The 15,667-nt window shown below is 43.6% G+C and overlaps 1 protein-coding gene across 1 annotated transcript in view; it reads left to right on the top strand.

The window, feature by feature from the left end:
- Window positions 1-1,000: 1,000 nt before the first annotated feature.
- The window catches only part of grm2b (glutamate receptor, metabotropic 2b), a 30,078-nt gene continuing 15,411 nt past the window's right edge, over window positions 1,001-15,667 (top strand). The window contains exons 1-2 of the mRNA XM_062545643.1: window positions 1,001-1,234; window positions 7,568-8,231. Coding sequence (XP_062401627.1) covers window positions 7,695-8,231 — 537 coding nt within the window. The 5' untranslated portion in view covers window positions 1,001-1,234; window positions 7,568-7,694. The remainder of the gene's footprint in view (window positions 1,235-7,567; window positions 8,232-15,667) is intronic.

The raw sequence follows: 15,667 nt of genomic DNA on the forward strand, positions 1-15,667 counted from the left end.
CCTCGTTTGTAGGCTACTCCGCACTTTGAACTGTAGCAATTTCAGCAAGATTATTACCCGCCAAGAGAGCAAGGTGACATTTCCTTTCCATTTAAACTATAGCCTAAACTATGGATAAACTATATCCATGTTTGCTATTGCATTTAAAAATATGGTAGAGTCTATTCCTCCTTGTGCCCTTCTCATTACCTCTCGCTAAATGTGGTTTAGCACAAGAGTTGAGTTGCGCCTCAGATCCCAGGCCCCCCATAGGTGTCCCTCGGCTCGGTTGCGCAGAACTAAAAGACGGTTGGTCCTGCCACTCAAATGGCCTTCAGAGAGTTGTAGGCTATCTCGGATTACACAGAAATGGAATCTTCCTCTGAGTTATGCCTTTCTACTTTACTTTCATTTGTCGTAGTCGAGAAGAAACACATCTCCTTTAGGCTACAGCCTAGCCTGTTTACCAGTGTCTGAGAACAGCTGACTTTTACGAGGGAACTCGTTTGAGTTTCCTAAAGAATGTTACATTGAGCAAGACGACGAAGCCCAAACGTATCGCGATCCAAAGTTCAGCTATAAGATCAAGCATACCATTAGTTCATGAGCTAGCTCGTGACAACGGGATTTAAAAAAATATTAATTTATTTATTTCCAACGGAGTCGGTCGGAGCTCTCAGCACTGAGGCGCACTCAGTCCGCGATTAAGACAGATAGAGATCAGACGCTCCGGCACTTCACAATTCTCAGCGTAGACTCTCCGTTAACACCAGGAGACATTCTCCAGCGGTATTTCGTAAAAGACAGATCAGTTTTACTTTATCTGAGACGTCCTGTCTAACTTATTGCGTTGTCCGAATGTGCAAAACTGAACAGAATGTTATCTGACGGTATTGCGCGCTATTATATGATCGGCTGGTGAAAATGTGTTAACACGTTAGATGAGCTTGTGGACTCTGATAAAGTTAGTCGTTTTCGTTCTTTGTGCTACCCCTCATAAAATGCACAAAGACCCTATTCATGACACCGGCCCCCTTTTTCAGTACCAAGGACAGATCCATTTCTTTGCAGCACCTGACTCTTCAAGGGCTTCGACTTGTTGACTTCTTTCGGGATACATGCATTCTGAGGCAACGCCATCAGACTACTAACCACAGAAAAGTTGTACTTTTAATGAGTTGTTCCTGACCTGCTGGATGCGCAGACTGTGAAGTTTAAAATTTCTCTGGATTCTAAAACCCTTTGTGTGTTTCAGGTAAGGCAAAAACCACTACAACATCACTTAAACGCATGTTAGGCTAGCCTATATGGAATTTTCGCACATCTTTATTTACGCACATCTTCAACGTTAAATAGGTCTAACACCTTGATAATAGTTTAGAATCATTAGAGCATAACAAGCAGTAAAAAGACACACAGGGCTGCCACTCCCACTATTGGCATAGATTCTCTGCATGTCCTGGACGTTCATTTGTTGTGACTGATACGTCTCATTGTAAAATAGTGAATGCAAATATATTACTGGACGGACTCGGAAGGAAATTTAATGTTTTAGTTTGTGTGCGCTCTCAGAGAGTTCAGTGTTTAGCATGTATTTCATTAATGGTAAATGGACAGAACAGTCACGGTAACATGCAGTCAGTACACATGTGAACCTCGTGTCAAAACACATCTCTAAGGAAGCGTCGGTAACTGAGAAAGCATTTAGCTATAGTGACAAAACATTCTTTCTACATTGCCAGTCTTTAACTCCGTGAAACCACTCAAATGATCACCAATTCCATGCAAAATTGCATGCCATGTTGAGTTGACTCGGCGTTCCCCATAAAGTCATGCATTCTGAAGTTAGTGATGTTTTTGTTTTAATGTGCAGGAAATGCGTAAAGAATTTGCATGAACTGTATTGAAACAAGTTAACGTCTTTTATGAATCCTCTCTCAAGCGCATACCTATACGTGACTGCCTATCAGTGATATTTCATTTGTTAACAAAGATGCTTTGACACTGAGCGATAAATACAATACACCATGGCACCAAAAAATCTACATTCTGATGCTGTCTATCGTGCGAATAGAAACTGATTATAAAAAGGACTTTCTCTGCTACTAATGAATATCACTGAAATGCCAAATACATGTTCCCTCAGAGAGGACAGAGCAGATAGCCATCAGCTAGATAAAGACTCATTTAGCCTCAGATAGAAAAGGACTCACACAGTATAATGACTTGTTTATCTCTCTGTGTGACTTAATCTTTTTAGTGTGGTCATATGAGTCAAAAGCTGTCAAATTTTCATAGACATTGACTCCCTTTGAAATTAATGTGCCAGGGAAACATGCAAAAACTACAAGCATTTAGCAAGTTTCTGCATGAAAAGAGGACCTCAAGGCTGTCTTGCTGTAATGATTACTGATTACTTCATAATCTGTTGTGTTTGCACATTGAAGTGATCATAACAGACCTTTCCCTATTGCCTATACTCTCATTTGAATATTAGCCTGCCAAAGTTTAGTAATCAACTATTACAACAGTTGAAGTTCTATTTCTCTAATTTTGCTGTTAGTAGCAATAACAGTTCACCGCTCTACATAACATAATTCCTCTATACAGAAATTGAGGTTACATCAATTGTGGTACATCAATTGAATTTGCATTTGTAAGTATTGATACCTCTCCCTGAGGAGGTCAAAAAACAGAAGGGTGAAGAGTTATGAAGGTGTTGTTCACACTGCATCACCTTGCAGTAGGCTCTTCCTTATCGCTAGTCAGTGCATAGCTGTGTTATCACACACACAGGTTTACAGTTGTACTTCCCTGTGGCACAGCAACAACAGACATGACACACCCACTCTTGGTAGGCCAACTGTCTTATTGATGTTGCCTGAAGCAACTTCACCTCCATGTCCAGCTCCCACAAAAATGGCAGAGCACAGAGTCAGAAGAAGCTCTTCCACTAGAGTGCAGTACTGCCCTCCCCACCCCTTATGCCCACGCCGGGGTTACACTAATTGGCAATTTACTTAATATGGTGAACCAATTATCAGACGCTATGCGTTTAGCTGTGACGTGTTTGCCGAGTGGGAAATGTGTGTGTGTGTGTGTGTGTGTGTGTGTGTGTGTGTGTGTGTGTGTGTGTGTGTGTGTGTGTGTGTGTGTGTGTGTGTGTGTGTGTGTGTGTGCGCGCGCGTGGTTTGGCAGGATGTGGGTCGAGGGGCAGATTCTGCTATTCCATCATGAAAGTGTCTAATTCCGTGAACAGGAATGTAGGGGAATGAGGCTCATGTTGCGGCGGTGTGAGGCAAGCTTATACATACCATAACATATGCAAATGAGATGCCGTGTTGTGTATGTGATCGAATAGGATGTTCTACATACATGTTTCACAGGTCATAAAGAACACCTTACAGTCATAGCTGCACTATGTGTATATGGTGATGATTTGGAAATTAAGTCTGAACGGTTATACAACTACGAGTGCCTTTTGTCAGAGACAAGAACATGTTTTTTTAGACCAAGACCAAGCAGCTTGAATTCATGTTGGAAATATTCAGTGGTTTCCTGTGCTCTAACATGGTGCGCTGGGTCCAAGTGCTGGATGAGCAATCAGTCAATAGTGTCCTAACGATGAGGGTTCCTCATCAGTTACTGCCATAGACACTTGACACGTTGAGTAGGCTGACATTTGCTCAATCAGTCCACAGTATCACTGCTTGCTCTTTGGCTTTGTGCGGTCAGGTTGGGCTATACAGTGTGCACCAGTGTGAAGAGCCATCAAAGATGCCAAAAGTGCCTTTGTCTCTCATGGGAACGTCCATTCAGCTGCCTTTGCTCACAGCATGAATGGAGGTGATGAATCTATAGAAAACTACTCGAATAGAACCCACATGGGAGGTTCAGACAAATACATGACACAGGTCATCCCTCTGAATACAAGCGATGTTCATTCAGACTTGAAAAGTCTAGAGCGGCTGAAATAGAGATTCTCTCCACAGAAAGACGGCACATCCTATCTTCTTATAGACAGATGATTAAGAATCTCACAAGTAGAAAAGCATGAATTAAGCACAGTGTGTATGCCAAGAGTTCATTGAATTACAGCCTTTTGCTAACCAGAAAACAATTATTCATCGGATTGAAACTAACACTCTAAGACTTAAGTGTTAGAGCGTGAGTTTCAATACAATGAATAATTGAATTTAAAGACTCATTTTGAATTTTAATCTATTGATGCCAATGATTTGCTTGGAATACACATGAAGAAATCAAAACGATGTGAGTGATGCAGTGCATGTATAATGTATGTGTGTAAGGTAGAACGGTACCAAGAGAGAAACATGTTCAACGGGAGAGAAGCAGGGGACAAAATGTACAGATTTCAAATGTTGCGGCTAAATGTCACAAACCGTAAGGAAGAGGTCAGGAAAAATTTAGCTGTCACAGTTGTCACGTGCAGTACATGATAAATCCATGTTAAAGAGCTTGCACATACATTTCCTATCACATAGTGTCCTTGAGCATGCAAATTGGTCACATATATGCCATTTGTTTCTCTCTGTCTATATGAAAGGGTCATATTTTTGTCTGTTAACACACTGTTGTCATATATCCTATAGAAAAATGACCCTGGCTATAACCAGACTTACATTAGTCGGGGGAGTCTGCGCTGTATTTCTACTGCACAAGAGGCGTGATCAATGGGCATAGTTCAAATGACTCCGCATTTGGATAGTCCTTCAACCAATTAGACCAACGATCCAGGTACACCTGGTGGATAAGCCAGTTTGTGATTGGTTCCAACTTCCAACAAATGTGGACAGGAAGCAGGAGAGTAAAATGTGCCAGTTTCCAGCCTGAGCTGTAGGGCGAAATGCAACTGCCGGCAGATTGAGCAGGGTATAAGCTACCCATGCAGTCTATAGAAAGACAAACATGTTTTCCAGATGGACAGATGTTAGAGGTTATGAGTTTAGGGGAAGGGCTAAGCGTTTGTAATGATTGTGTGAAGCTTCAAATGTTTCTCACTCTCTCTCTCATCAAAGTAGAGACACGCTAAATGTAACAGATTACATGCTTTGGTAAGCTATCAGGATTTATAACAGACCTTGACTTTGCATCCCTTGAATTTGCATCTTCTCACTCACATCACCTCTGAATCTCCGTTTTGATTACCTATAGGAACGGTAGATAAACAGGTGATGTAGTTTGGCTTTGACAGAGCCATGTTGTGCCATGTTCTTTGAGGCTGCTGGAGACTCTACAAATAGTGAATTAGCCAAGTGGTAGACTGCCAATAAGCCCTAATTTACACGATCCTACAGTTGTACCAACTTCATCTTAACTGTTCTCAGAGCCCATGCTTCTATGTCAGGCTATGTGATCCAAAAGAGGCTGTGGAAAGGTTGTGTTTGATATTAAAGTGCTGATATTTAGCGCTGGCATATATCTCCTGCTTGTTGAACACTATATGCTGTCATCTGAAGTCCAGTACTACACCAAGTTATTTGAAACGTGTAAAAAGTAAAGAAATCTCAAGCGGTCTATTTTGGGTCCTGTCCTGATGGAATTGTTTGCACAGTAAATTGGGGACAGTTCCTTGGCAGGTGTGTCTGGTTGGCACAATGTGTGTCTGTCCTGCCAACTGTCCTGTCTAATGATCCAATCAAGTGAGACCTAACAAGCTCCACACTGTTCACAAACCAGGAAGCTCTTGCAATCATTGAAAATTGCTTTGCCATCGTTGTCATTGAAAACCTCATTCCAAGCGCAATTTTAATCAAAAACATTGTGCTGGCATTTTTTTTACTCCAGGATACTTCCCCAAACCCGTCCAAACAGGGAGCTGTGTCTTGGCTCTGATTGGTCCGGCAGCTTGTGCCCCCAGCCCCTGTTTGGGCAAATGGAATGCTCTCACACTGCGCCCATCTGTTCCTGAAGACAGCACTGAGGAGTAATGTGATTTTAATGTCGGTTAAATGCTTTGCACAGTATGGAAGCCAGGGGTCTTGCTGATCGCTGCAGAGTGCAGATTGGCAAGGGGTGGGTGAGGCACGGAACCGGCCGAGCACAGGCGACACCAACACCTGCTGCACTCTCTGTCTAACATCTGGCAGGGCCTTGGCGTACGCTGCGTGTCAAGTGTACCTTATTCCAATTTAATTATCCAATTTAATTATCCTTAGGCTAACTATCATCACCAGATTTTTTTTTGCTCTGGGATGGTTGGAACCGTGTTTCACCTCGATGGCGCTTCACTCTCTTATTGCGCAATTAAAAGGGCCTTTACTGCTGTGTCATAGCCCATCATGATGTGCATTTCAGAGTTGTGCCAGGTGATGAAGCAACAGAAACGACCCGTGGGGCAATACTGGGGGCATCTGGTGCAAAGGCTGGGGTACTTATTGCTCATCACCTCATTGCCCTCATATTGGCGAGTCATGCCTCCGCGCAAGGTGAACACACTTAGTCTTCTCCACTTTGCCACTGTGTCTGAGAAAAGCCATTTTGGCCTCCTGGTGAACGGATAGCCTGGAGTTAGTATTGCAATTACACGTGAAATCTGAGCGCATGCAGTGTGTTGAAGACTAGCGTGTGTTCGGGATGCATTTTTATAACCATGCCTTCTTTGGCACACGCAGTTCACCCTCACCATGCTCTTGGAATGACAATCTCATCACTGAGGCTTCATTTAATAATAACATGCAAACTATTTAAGGGAGAGTGATTCTAAATTCTCTTGTTTCTCTGTAATAATGCTGAACTTCATACCACCTCCTTTGGCTTGTTTCCATGGCAACCATTGTTTGAGATGAGTCGTCCTGATAACTGGTTAAGAGTTTCCCATCCACCCTCCCAGGGGTCAGAGGCAGGAGTCACGCCCACTGGTGCAGGCACTTAGATCACTCCGAATTAAACACATATATCCAGACTAACTATGGTTGGAGGCAGATCCTGTCTGAATATTTGGGAGAAATGCGCTCAGAGCACACACACACACACACACACACACTCACACACTCACACAATGGAAATCATTTGAGCACACAAAAACTGTAATTAAACTGGAAACCCCAATTACCAAGTTTCTGTTTTTGTTTTTGTTTTCATGTGTTGTTTCCCTACTAGAGTATGTTCCAGTTAATTAAATCTCTCCAAATTGAACAAAAACAGTTCTGTAGGTATTTCTCGTCTAATGAGACTGTGAGAGACAGCGAGAAAGAAAGAGGTGCCTACAGCAGAGTTTCTAATCTCTATATAAAACTTCTGGGACAACCTTGGAAATCCTCTCTCCTCTGTCTCACTTGTACCTGTTTTCAAAGACAATTTCACCTTAAAACATTCTCCTCCTCATTAGCCATGGGACATCACAATCCCCTCCTCCGTGCAGGCACGGCACACTCCTTTTTATGTGACTCGTGTTTCATGATGAAGAAAAAAAGTGGATTATGTTGATACATTTCGATTGTATTTCCGAACTTCATTATACGATGGTTGAGGGCAGTTTCAGTCGGACAAATGAATGGTTGTTGTGCGTAATACACCTCCGGGTCACCTTAACAGTGTCCATTTCTATCTCTTCTTTTACTGGCAGGTGCAAAGCAAGGCAAACAAACATGGATGTTCTCCCACTTGAAGACCAGAGCAACATTCAGGCATAAGAGGAACGACGAGACACGGCAATCAGTAATCAGGCCCTCGCCCACTCAAGTAGACCGAGCATGGCAGCGTGGAGCGAAGAGAACCTCTCTGGACCGCACAGGTCATCGTCCAGGGCCCCCCGCCGGTGGCTCCTCCAGCTCCTGCTCCTCGTCCTGGTCCTGCTGGTCCGCGACGCGCTGTCCAGCCCCAGGCTCACCCCGGCCGAGGCCGGCAGCGCCAAGCGGGAGATCATCATCAAGGGCGACGTGGTGATCGGCGCCCTGTTCCCGGTGCACGAGAAGGGCGACGGCGCGGAGGACTGCGGCAAGATCAACGAGCACCGCGGCATCCAGCGGCTGGAGGCCATGCTGCTGGCGCTGGACGAGATCAACCAGGACAGCCGGCTGCTGCCGGGCCTGACGCTGGGCGCCCACATCCTGGACACCTGCTCCAAGGACACCTACGCGCTGGAGCAGTCGCTGGAGTTCGTGCGCGCCTCGCTCACCAAGGTGCACGAGACCGGCTTCATCTGCCCCGACGGCACCTCGCCGCAGAAGGACGACATCCTGGCCATCTCCGGCGTCATCGGAGGCTCCTACAGCGACGTCTCCATCCAGGTAACATTGGAAACACCAAGATAGGGGAAGAAATCTTTTGTCTATGCCTCACTAACAACTAACAACTAATCTATTGTAATGCCTCACTAACAACCAACTGATACATTACTCCTCAGCATTGTTCCTTCCTTGATCCCTTAATAGAACATCCACCCTGTACAGACGAAAAGTAATAATATAACAGCAGTAACATATTACATCCACATAGTGAGCTATTAAAGCACCCAGAGCTCTTAGGAGGCTTCACTGAGAGAGAGGCGGTTTTTAGTTAGAAATAGCCTAAAAATAGCCACTAATTCAGCATTTTTGAGAAACATTCGGAGGAGCCCGAAGGCAACTGCAAGTGAGCCATTAAAAATAGTGTTTCTCAGACTGACATGAATAGATTTCTTGAAGACTGGCCTCATGCCTCCTTTGGGGTGTCTGGGAGAGTTTGGCCAGAGACGGTTCATAAAGCAAGTAACTAGACAATCTTTGGTTTGGCTAACATGTCACGGCTGTGGTGGAGAACGAGCTAGCTGGCATGTCGCCTAGCTCTGGGCGTCAAAAGATAACTTAAACTAACATGTACTCTGTCTGTGCAAGCATGTATGCATGCGGAAAATGAGAGACAGAAGAAAATGTCATGTTAAACTGGGCAAACACTGCCTTCCAGATTGCAGCACGCAAGACATTTAGATGGGAATGCTATCATGCAAGGCACGCACAGCCATACAACACATGACATGGCTTAAATACCACCCTTTTGTCTAGACTCCAAATATACATTTTTGACAACACAATGACACAAAGCATTGAAGAGCGTTGTGTAAATTAATTGCTAGCCTTGATTGGTGCTTGATTGGTACTTCTTATGAGTAATTAATTATATATCAAAATGACATACTGTGGAGCTAGAAAAGACACTGCCTTGATGGTGACCCAAATGTCTTATCAGTGCAGGCGTACGCGTTGGTTTGTGGTGCTGCTTGTCAAACATGTCAGTCAGCCCCGTGGCTGCCTCCTCAAGGGTGGAGGGCTGACTTCATGCTCAGGGTTTGATTAGCGTTAGCGTTGATTATTAGGTTAGAAATGAACTAATGAAAGCACCTCTAGGTCATCATTAGCACGAGCTGAGCAGCCACTTATTATGCAACACTCACATGTGTCACATACGATGCGGCAGTGATTGGGCTGATCTGACGAGCACAGTACAGAGCTGAGGGGGAGGAGGAGGAGGAGGAGGAGGAGGAGGAGGAGGAGGGGGTGGAAGAAGAGGAGGGGAGGAGGAAGAAGGGGAGAGGAGAGGAGGAGGAGGAAGAAGAGGGGGAGGAAGAAGAAGAAGGAAAGTAGGGGGAGGAGGAGGAGGAGGTAGAAGAAGAAAAGAAGGAGGAAGAGGGAGAGGTAGAGAATGAAGAGGAGGAAGAGGGTGAGGAGAGGGAGAGGAAGAGGCAGAGGGGAGGGAGAGGAGGAGGAGGAAGAAGAGGTCAAACTCAGACAACAAGTGCAGCTACTAACCAGGAGGTGTGTTCACAACCACATGATGCGAGTGAACAGTCAAGATGAAGAAAAACACTGAACCTCAAGACAGCCCCTGCCTCACATTCATCACTGATGTTAATGACTTGAGAGTCGTGACCCAGTTGTGCCTGTATGCACTTTGTCGCTGGCGCTGCCACCGTTGGGGCTTTTGAACTCGTCCGGCCGCGGTCAGCTGATGGCAGCGGGGGGGTGCCAGGCGAGGCTGGAGGACAGCGGTGAGGCTACAGATGGCAGCTGGCCTGGGTGGTGGAGATGAAGCCTGGCATGGAGGAATGTTAGCCCGGCCCTCCCCATCGCTCCTCTTGCCACGAGGGAACCAGAGCTGAGATGATGCTCATCAGTGGGCTGCTGGTGCCTTGTTCCTTGTGCTCTCGTCTGCACAGAGAGAGAGAGAGAGAGAGAGAGAGAGAGAGAGAGAGAGAGAGAGAGAGAGAGAGAGAGAGAGAGAGAGAGAGAGAGAGAGAGAGAGAGAGAGAGAGAGAGAGAGAGAGAGAGAGAGAGAGAGAGAGGAGCTGGCAAGGACCCAAGATCGGCTTGACGTTACCGTGCCTGAATAAAAAAGGGAGTTTAACACATGGCATCGCATGTGCTATTTCTGCACTGCTTTCTCACTCCTCCCTCCTCGCCATCTGGATAAGAGGAAGATGATCAAAAGAGTGGCTCGGTTCTGGAACTGACAGTGTGATGGCGAAGTGTCATTTGTGGGCTATATCATAATGGAGATGCTTAGAGTATGCTTTGTTGCACTGCAGAGGTTGTCTACCATCCAATTATATGGTGGAAGATGTGAGGCTCTCTCAGTGGAAATTTCCGATTTTGTTTTCTTGCCGATTAAAATTCTTGCTGTGCGAGAAGAGAACACGAGTTTCAGGCATAATTTTAATGAAATACTTATTTCCCTCTAAATGGTCTCCCCACTGCAGCACAACACATAATTCTCTGCAGACATGTCGTCTCTTTTGGCTCATTTAATACTGATACTGTACATAGCCAGGCAAAGCATTGGTGGCTATAGACCAATGCTGAAAACAAGCTTCTGCACCCTTTTAGCTCAGTGATGGATGACATCTTCATAGAAAAACAGACAGACAGATAGACAGACAGACAGACTCACACACACACATGCAGGCAGGCAGGCACGCACGCACGCACGCACACACACACACACTTGTACAGGCAGGTGCACGCGTGCTTACACATGCACAGAAACATATGCACAGAAACACACGCACAGAAACACACACATACACACACATACACACACACACACACTCTGTTTTCTCAGCAGGCTAAGCCCTCTACAGAATTGCTGAAATATCATGATACTGTATATATATAGAAATGCATTAATTACCGTATGTGAGTTGGAAAGTGATGACAGAAGTCTGTGACACTGTTCCGTTTGCTGGCATATGTGTGAACTGCATAAGATCATGTCGACTCCATCATGAACCGGCACGGTAAGGAGTGTGGAGTCTAGAGCCCTAGCTGTAGTGTTTGTGCAAAAGAGGCGAGTGTTAGACCATGCTCCATTCACCTGCTATCACCACAAATAGGACCACTGGTCATTCTCTTCAGATAGCCACGAGGACAAAACTCCTGAAAGCTCAGTAGATGAAGTGCTGTTCTTGTCGTGTGTACACCACGGCCAGTCGTCTGTCCTTTCATATCTCACATGCTCCTGCTGAGGAAAGAGAGTGGGAAATGAGAGCGAAAAAACAAACTAGTTTAATAAAAACGCAATTACCCAACATTCAGGGCCATTTTACACCTCTCCCCGACTGCCTTTTATCTTCCATTTTTTTGGTATGCATAAACATGGACCAGGCTCATTACCCAAGCAGCGCTGCATTAAGAGAGCGATCGGATGCGGGGGAGGAGAGGTGCCGTCCTATTGACATGGTGCCAGAGACTGACATCTACAACAGACACCACTGCTAGGTCTCTCCTCTCCGAGAATTGTTTGTTTCGCTCCTTGCAAGGTGACATGGAATAAATTATCATATTTCCATACAGAACCTGTGGGAGACTGGTATTGTGAATACTAATAACATGCATAAATATGTCCTGCAGTATTATACCCTCAGCGGAGGTATCAGACACTCTGAGAAATAGTCTGTCTATGCTAATGAGTTTCTTGAGATGCAGGAGCGCTGTTTGTTTCTGTTTGGGGAAAGTGTAGTAATCTTGTTACTCGGCGGTGGAACTTCATCGGGTTTTTGCCGGAACTTTCTTACAGTGTTGGGCGCACCTGGCTCCCCCCACCCGAAAGGTGTCAGCCGTACTTAACGGCTCGGCTTAAAGCTTGAAATGAAAATCATGGTGTACTTGCGCTGTGAATGGGCGGTGATTGAGAACAGTTTGCAGCTGTGTTCCCACTTCCTCTGCAAAGATTTTTTAAAGATGTAGGCGAAAGACTCCATGCAGGTGTCTCAATAGAGCGTCCAAAAGGTCAAAGCCAGACCTTGGTTGTTGGATTATCATATTTAAGATGGATTCCATTCCTTTCAGTGTCAGGGTTAGGCCTAAGGCTATTTCTCCTGTGTTGATATTTTCTCTATAAAGTTAAGACATAGAGAAGTACAATCTCCCTCATGCCACACTGCCTCCCTGACATGTGATCTGCCCTGTAGTCAATTCCCTAGATTTACAAATGGATTTGGATAAAGCTCATTTAGAATCCAAAGCAGAACACCTGTATCAAGGACTTCAGTTCACAAGGATATCTAGCCAAAAAGTGGCATTCTGTAGTTCCTTGAACACAGGGTCCTCTAATTCTTAGTCAAATGAAATATGAAATAGAACACATTAATATTCATTGGCATATTATTCAAAAGGTTGGCCTGCTGTTTTTTATTGACCCACCATGCTGTGTCGTCTCTAGAAAATTGCTTACTGGAGAGGCAAATTTGTCCGTACAGACATCTTAAAATACTCCCCCACCCACCAACCTTCATACACAAGAAAGACAGAAGGGCCCCCATGCAATAACTACATCTCCTGCTCTCATGGCCTTAACAAAACTCCAATCTTAATAAGCATGAATCATCCACAAACCCACTCACAGCGAAAACAGGGACGATCGCACAGCTTATTACTTGCAAGCCAAGACATGGTATTTTGAGTAATATTAATATAATCAGCGGGTAAAGCAAGACCTGTGTTATTCGCCAGAGTGATTCACACATACGTGCAATCAGGAGGCTAGAGTACTACTTCACTTGTCTTTTGGCACTTTAAATTGGCCAGTCAAGATAGAATAGAATAGATGAGATGTGAGTTGTGATTGAGATGTCTGTCTCCTGTTGCCATGAGAGGAGACATTCAAGTAAGGAGCATTGGTCTAAAACTGGCAAAAACTTTAAACTCTAAAAGACCAGCAACAGCCAAGCTGGTGGTTACTAAAACTAGGCTGTGATGTACAGTAGTGGGCTGTGAAAGATTTTCTTACATTTGTGGTGTTCCATCACAGATGTATCACATTGTGTAGTGCATACATCTGATTGGCTATAGCTGTGGCAGTGGGCATGGACTTCACTCGACCTTATGCCATTAAATTGAATTTGTTGAATTGAAAATGTTACCAAAGAAAAAAACAATTTGCCCATAAAAACATACCTCTGAAGGGTACTAATCCTAATTGAAGGCCGAACACCATGGTTGGTCAATAGGGATTATTCTGCAGAGCCCTAAAGCCCAGTAACAGGTTCTATGAGCTAGATAAGTGAACATCTTCACAAGCTTACCATTTCAAATCCAATGTCATAATAAACTATTCAACATCTTTCTGTAAAATGGCAAAGAATGAAGACAACTGTTTTCTACAGGACAGCTTGTCTGCATGGTGAATTTAACAATGCTGTCATTGTCTTTTGCATTCCTTCAGAGGGAATGTTTCCTTAAGGTCTATACACCATGCTTGGTGGCAGCCTTTGGGGAAAGCAGATGGGCTTTTCATGTTTTAAACATGATAGCATTCACGAGAGAGCCCACTGCCTCTCTTTCAACTAGTATGCATGACATACATTCATAGTGAATATCTACAAAAAAACTAAAAAAAAAACTCTAATGAAATCCTTGTCGGTCTTTTTTCATCAGAGTTAGTGTGTGTGAAATTGCACATTCATGGCAAGCTACAGTTAAATAGTTGAAAGCAGACGCGTGGAGCTATAGAGAGTTCTTAAGAAGACATCTCGTGCAGCCTGAAGAGGCCTGAAGAAGCTGAAGTTTTCTTCCCTTTTGTCAGGGAAAAGACGGCGAAAGAGAAAGACACTGTCAAACGCTTCACTGAAACTCTGAGAAGGTTCTCGGTCAAGGCAGGACAAAGCTTTTTATTTGAATTTTTATATTTGACAGCTAACTGACGAGCCAGTGACAGCCGGTGATTCTTGAAACCATTGTCCATTCCATTCTTGCTGTCTATCACTGCACAAAAAAAAAATATATTCGGGACAATAAGCTCATAATTACATTTGAGTAATATTGGAGCTATAATGCAATAGTGAGGCAAAGCCATGGTATACAGTATTTTTCTGGCAAATGCTTCTCTTTTTTCTGATCAGTTCTACAGTACTTGTGGATTATGAATCAGCCAACTGATGCAGTCGTGCAATTGGTTTCAATGCAAAGAATATAGTTACAATGTCCAACGGTTCATGCAAAGAGAAAGAACAATAGTGGAAAGGTTATCAAGAACAAAACAGTCTCTGAACCCATTCAGTATGAGACGTTTTGTTGACGTTGTTTTCACGTTAAAACTATTGGATCTACCCAGAGCCACTCTGGATCTGCCATAACCAATCGCTAACGCTTGATAGTGACATATGTCACGCTCAAAAAAAATGTTGCCCAGAGAAAACATGTGAATATACAGCAGACCCAGACGACGTACTGAAGGAAAATGACAATTGAGCGGAAGTACAGTACGTAGAAGGGCAATGGCAGCTCTAATGTACCCAGGTTTAGGTCACACTTTTACTCAAATAGTCCACTCACAGATATTTACAGATGCTCAGATTATCAACAACCTGTGTGCTGACACACTGTTAACTAGCGTTTATGGTTAAGGTGAAGGTTTGGATTCAGTTGAGATGTTTCAACAATTATTGTTCAACAATTTTACAACTTGATCTGTTAAGTCTCTGTGGATGGACTCTCCAAGTAGAGTGCTACTTGTCACTAAACCATGTGGAACACTCCCCTGGTAAACCAAAAAAGAAAAATGTGGAAGATACAGCAGGTGTCACATTTCTTGTCATCTCCCTCCACACCTTCAACATGTGCAAAGCTGTATATTAGCAGGAGAGCGATTGTGTTATAATAAGATCATTGTACTTATACATCAGTATTCAGCATCACAGCCCAGGTGCTTTACAGAAGGAAGACAAAAATTACAACAAACACAGCATAATAAAAAAAAAATAGATAAGCAAATAAAATCTAGTTGGTATTGTTTTTAGTATAAAGAGACACTTCATTAGCACTTTCTTTAAAGATCATGTTGTCTTAGTTTAATAAGAGTTTCACTTTATTTTAAGATGTCTGATCAAGACAAATTTGCTTAACACACTGGCAGTCAAATGTGCTTGTTTTTAAGACAGATTTGCTTGTTTTCTTGATAATGTGTTTTTAAAATAAATCAAACTCATATTCACGTCAAATGATTTGACGAGGAAGCGCTAAGTAAGCATTCTACTAAAACAATACCAACTAGCTTTTTGCATCTTAATATAAGATTAACAACACTTGGTGCACAAGTGCAGTTTTTGCCATGTATGTAAAATAAAGTAAAATAGATAAAAAAATACACAATGTACAACAATTAAGTGTGTTTTTAAAAAATAGCTTTTGAGATAGCTGACCAATACAATACTCACTAGGCATCAGGAAGGACCAGTTGATAGAGATGAGTTTGA

Source organism: Sardina pilchardus, chromosome 9 (assembly GCF_963854185.1).
Source record: "Sardina pilchardus chromosome 9, fSarPil1.1, whole genome shotgun sequence".
NCBI classification, from domain to species: Eukaryota; Metazoa; Chordata; class Actinopteri; order Clupeiformes; family Clupeidae; genus Sardina; species Sardina pilchardus.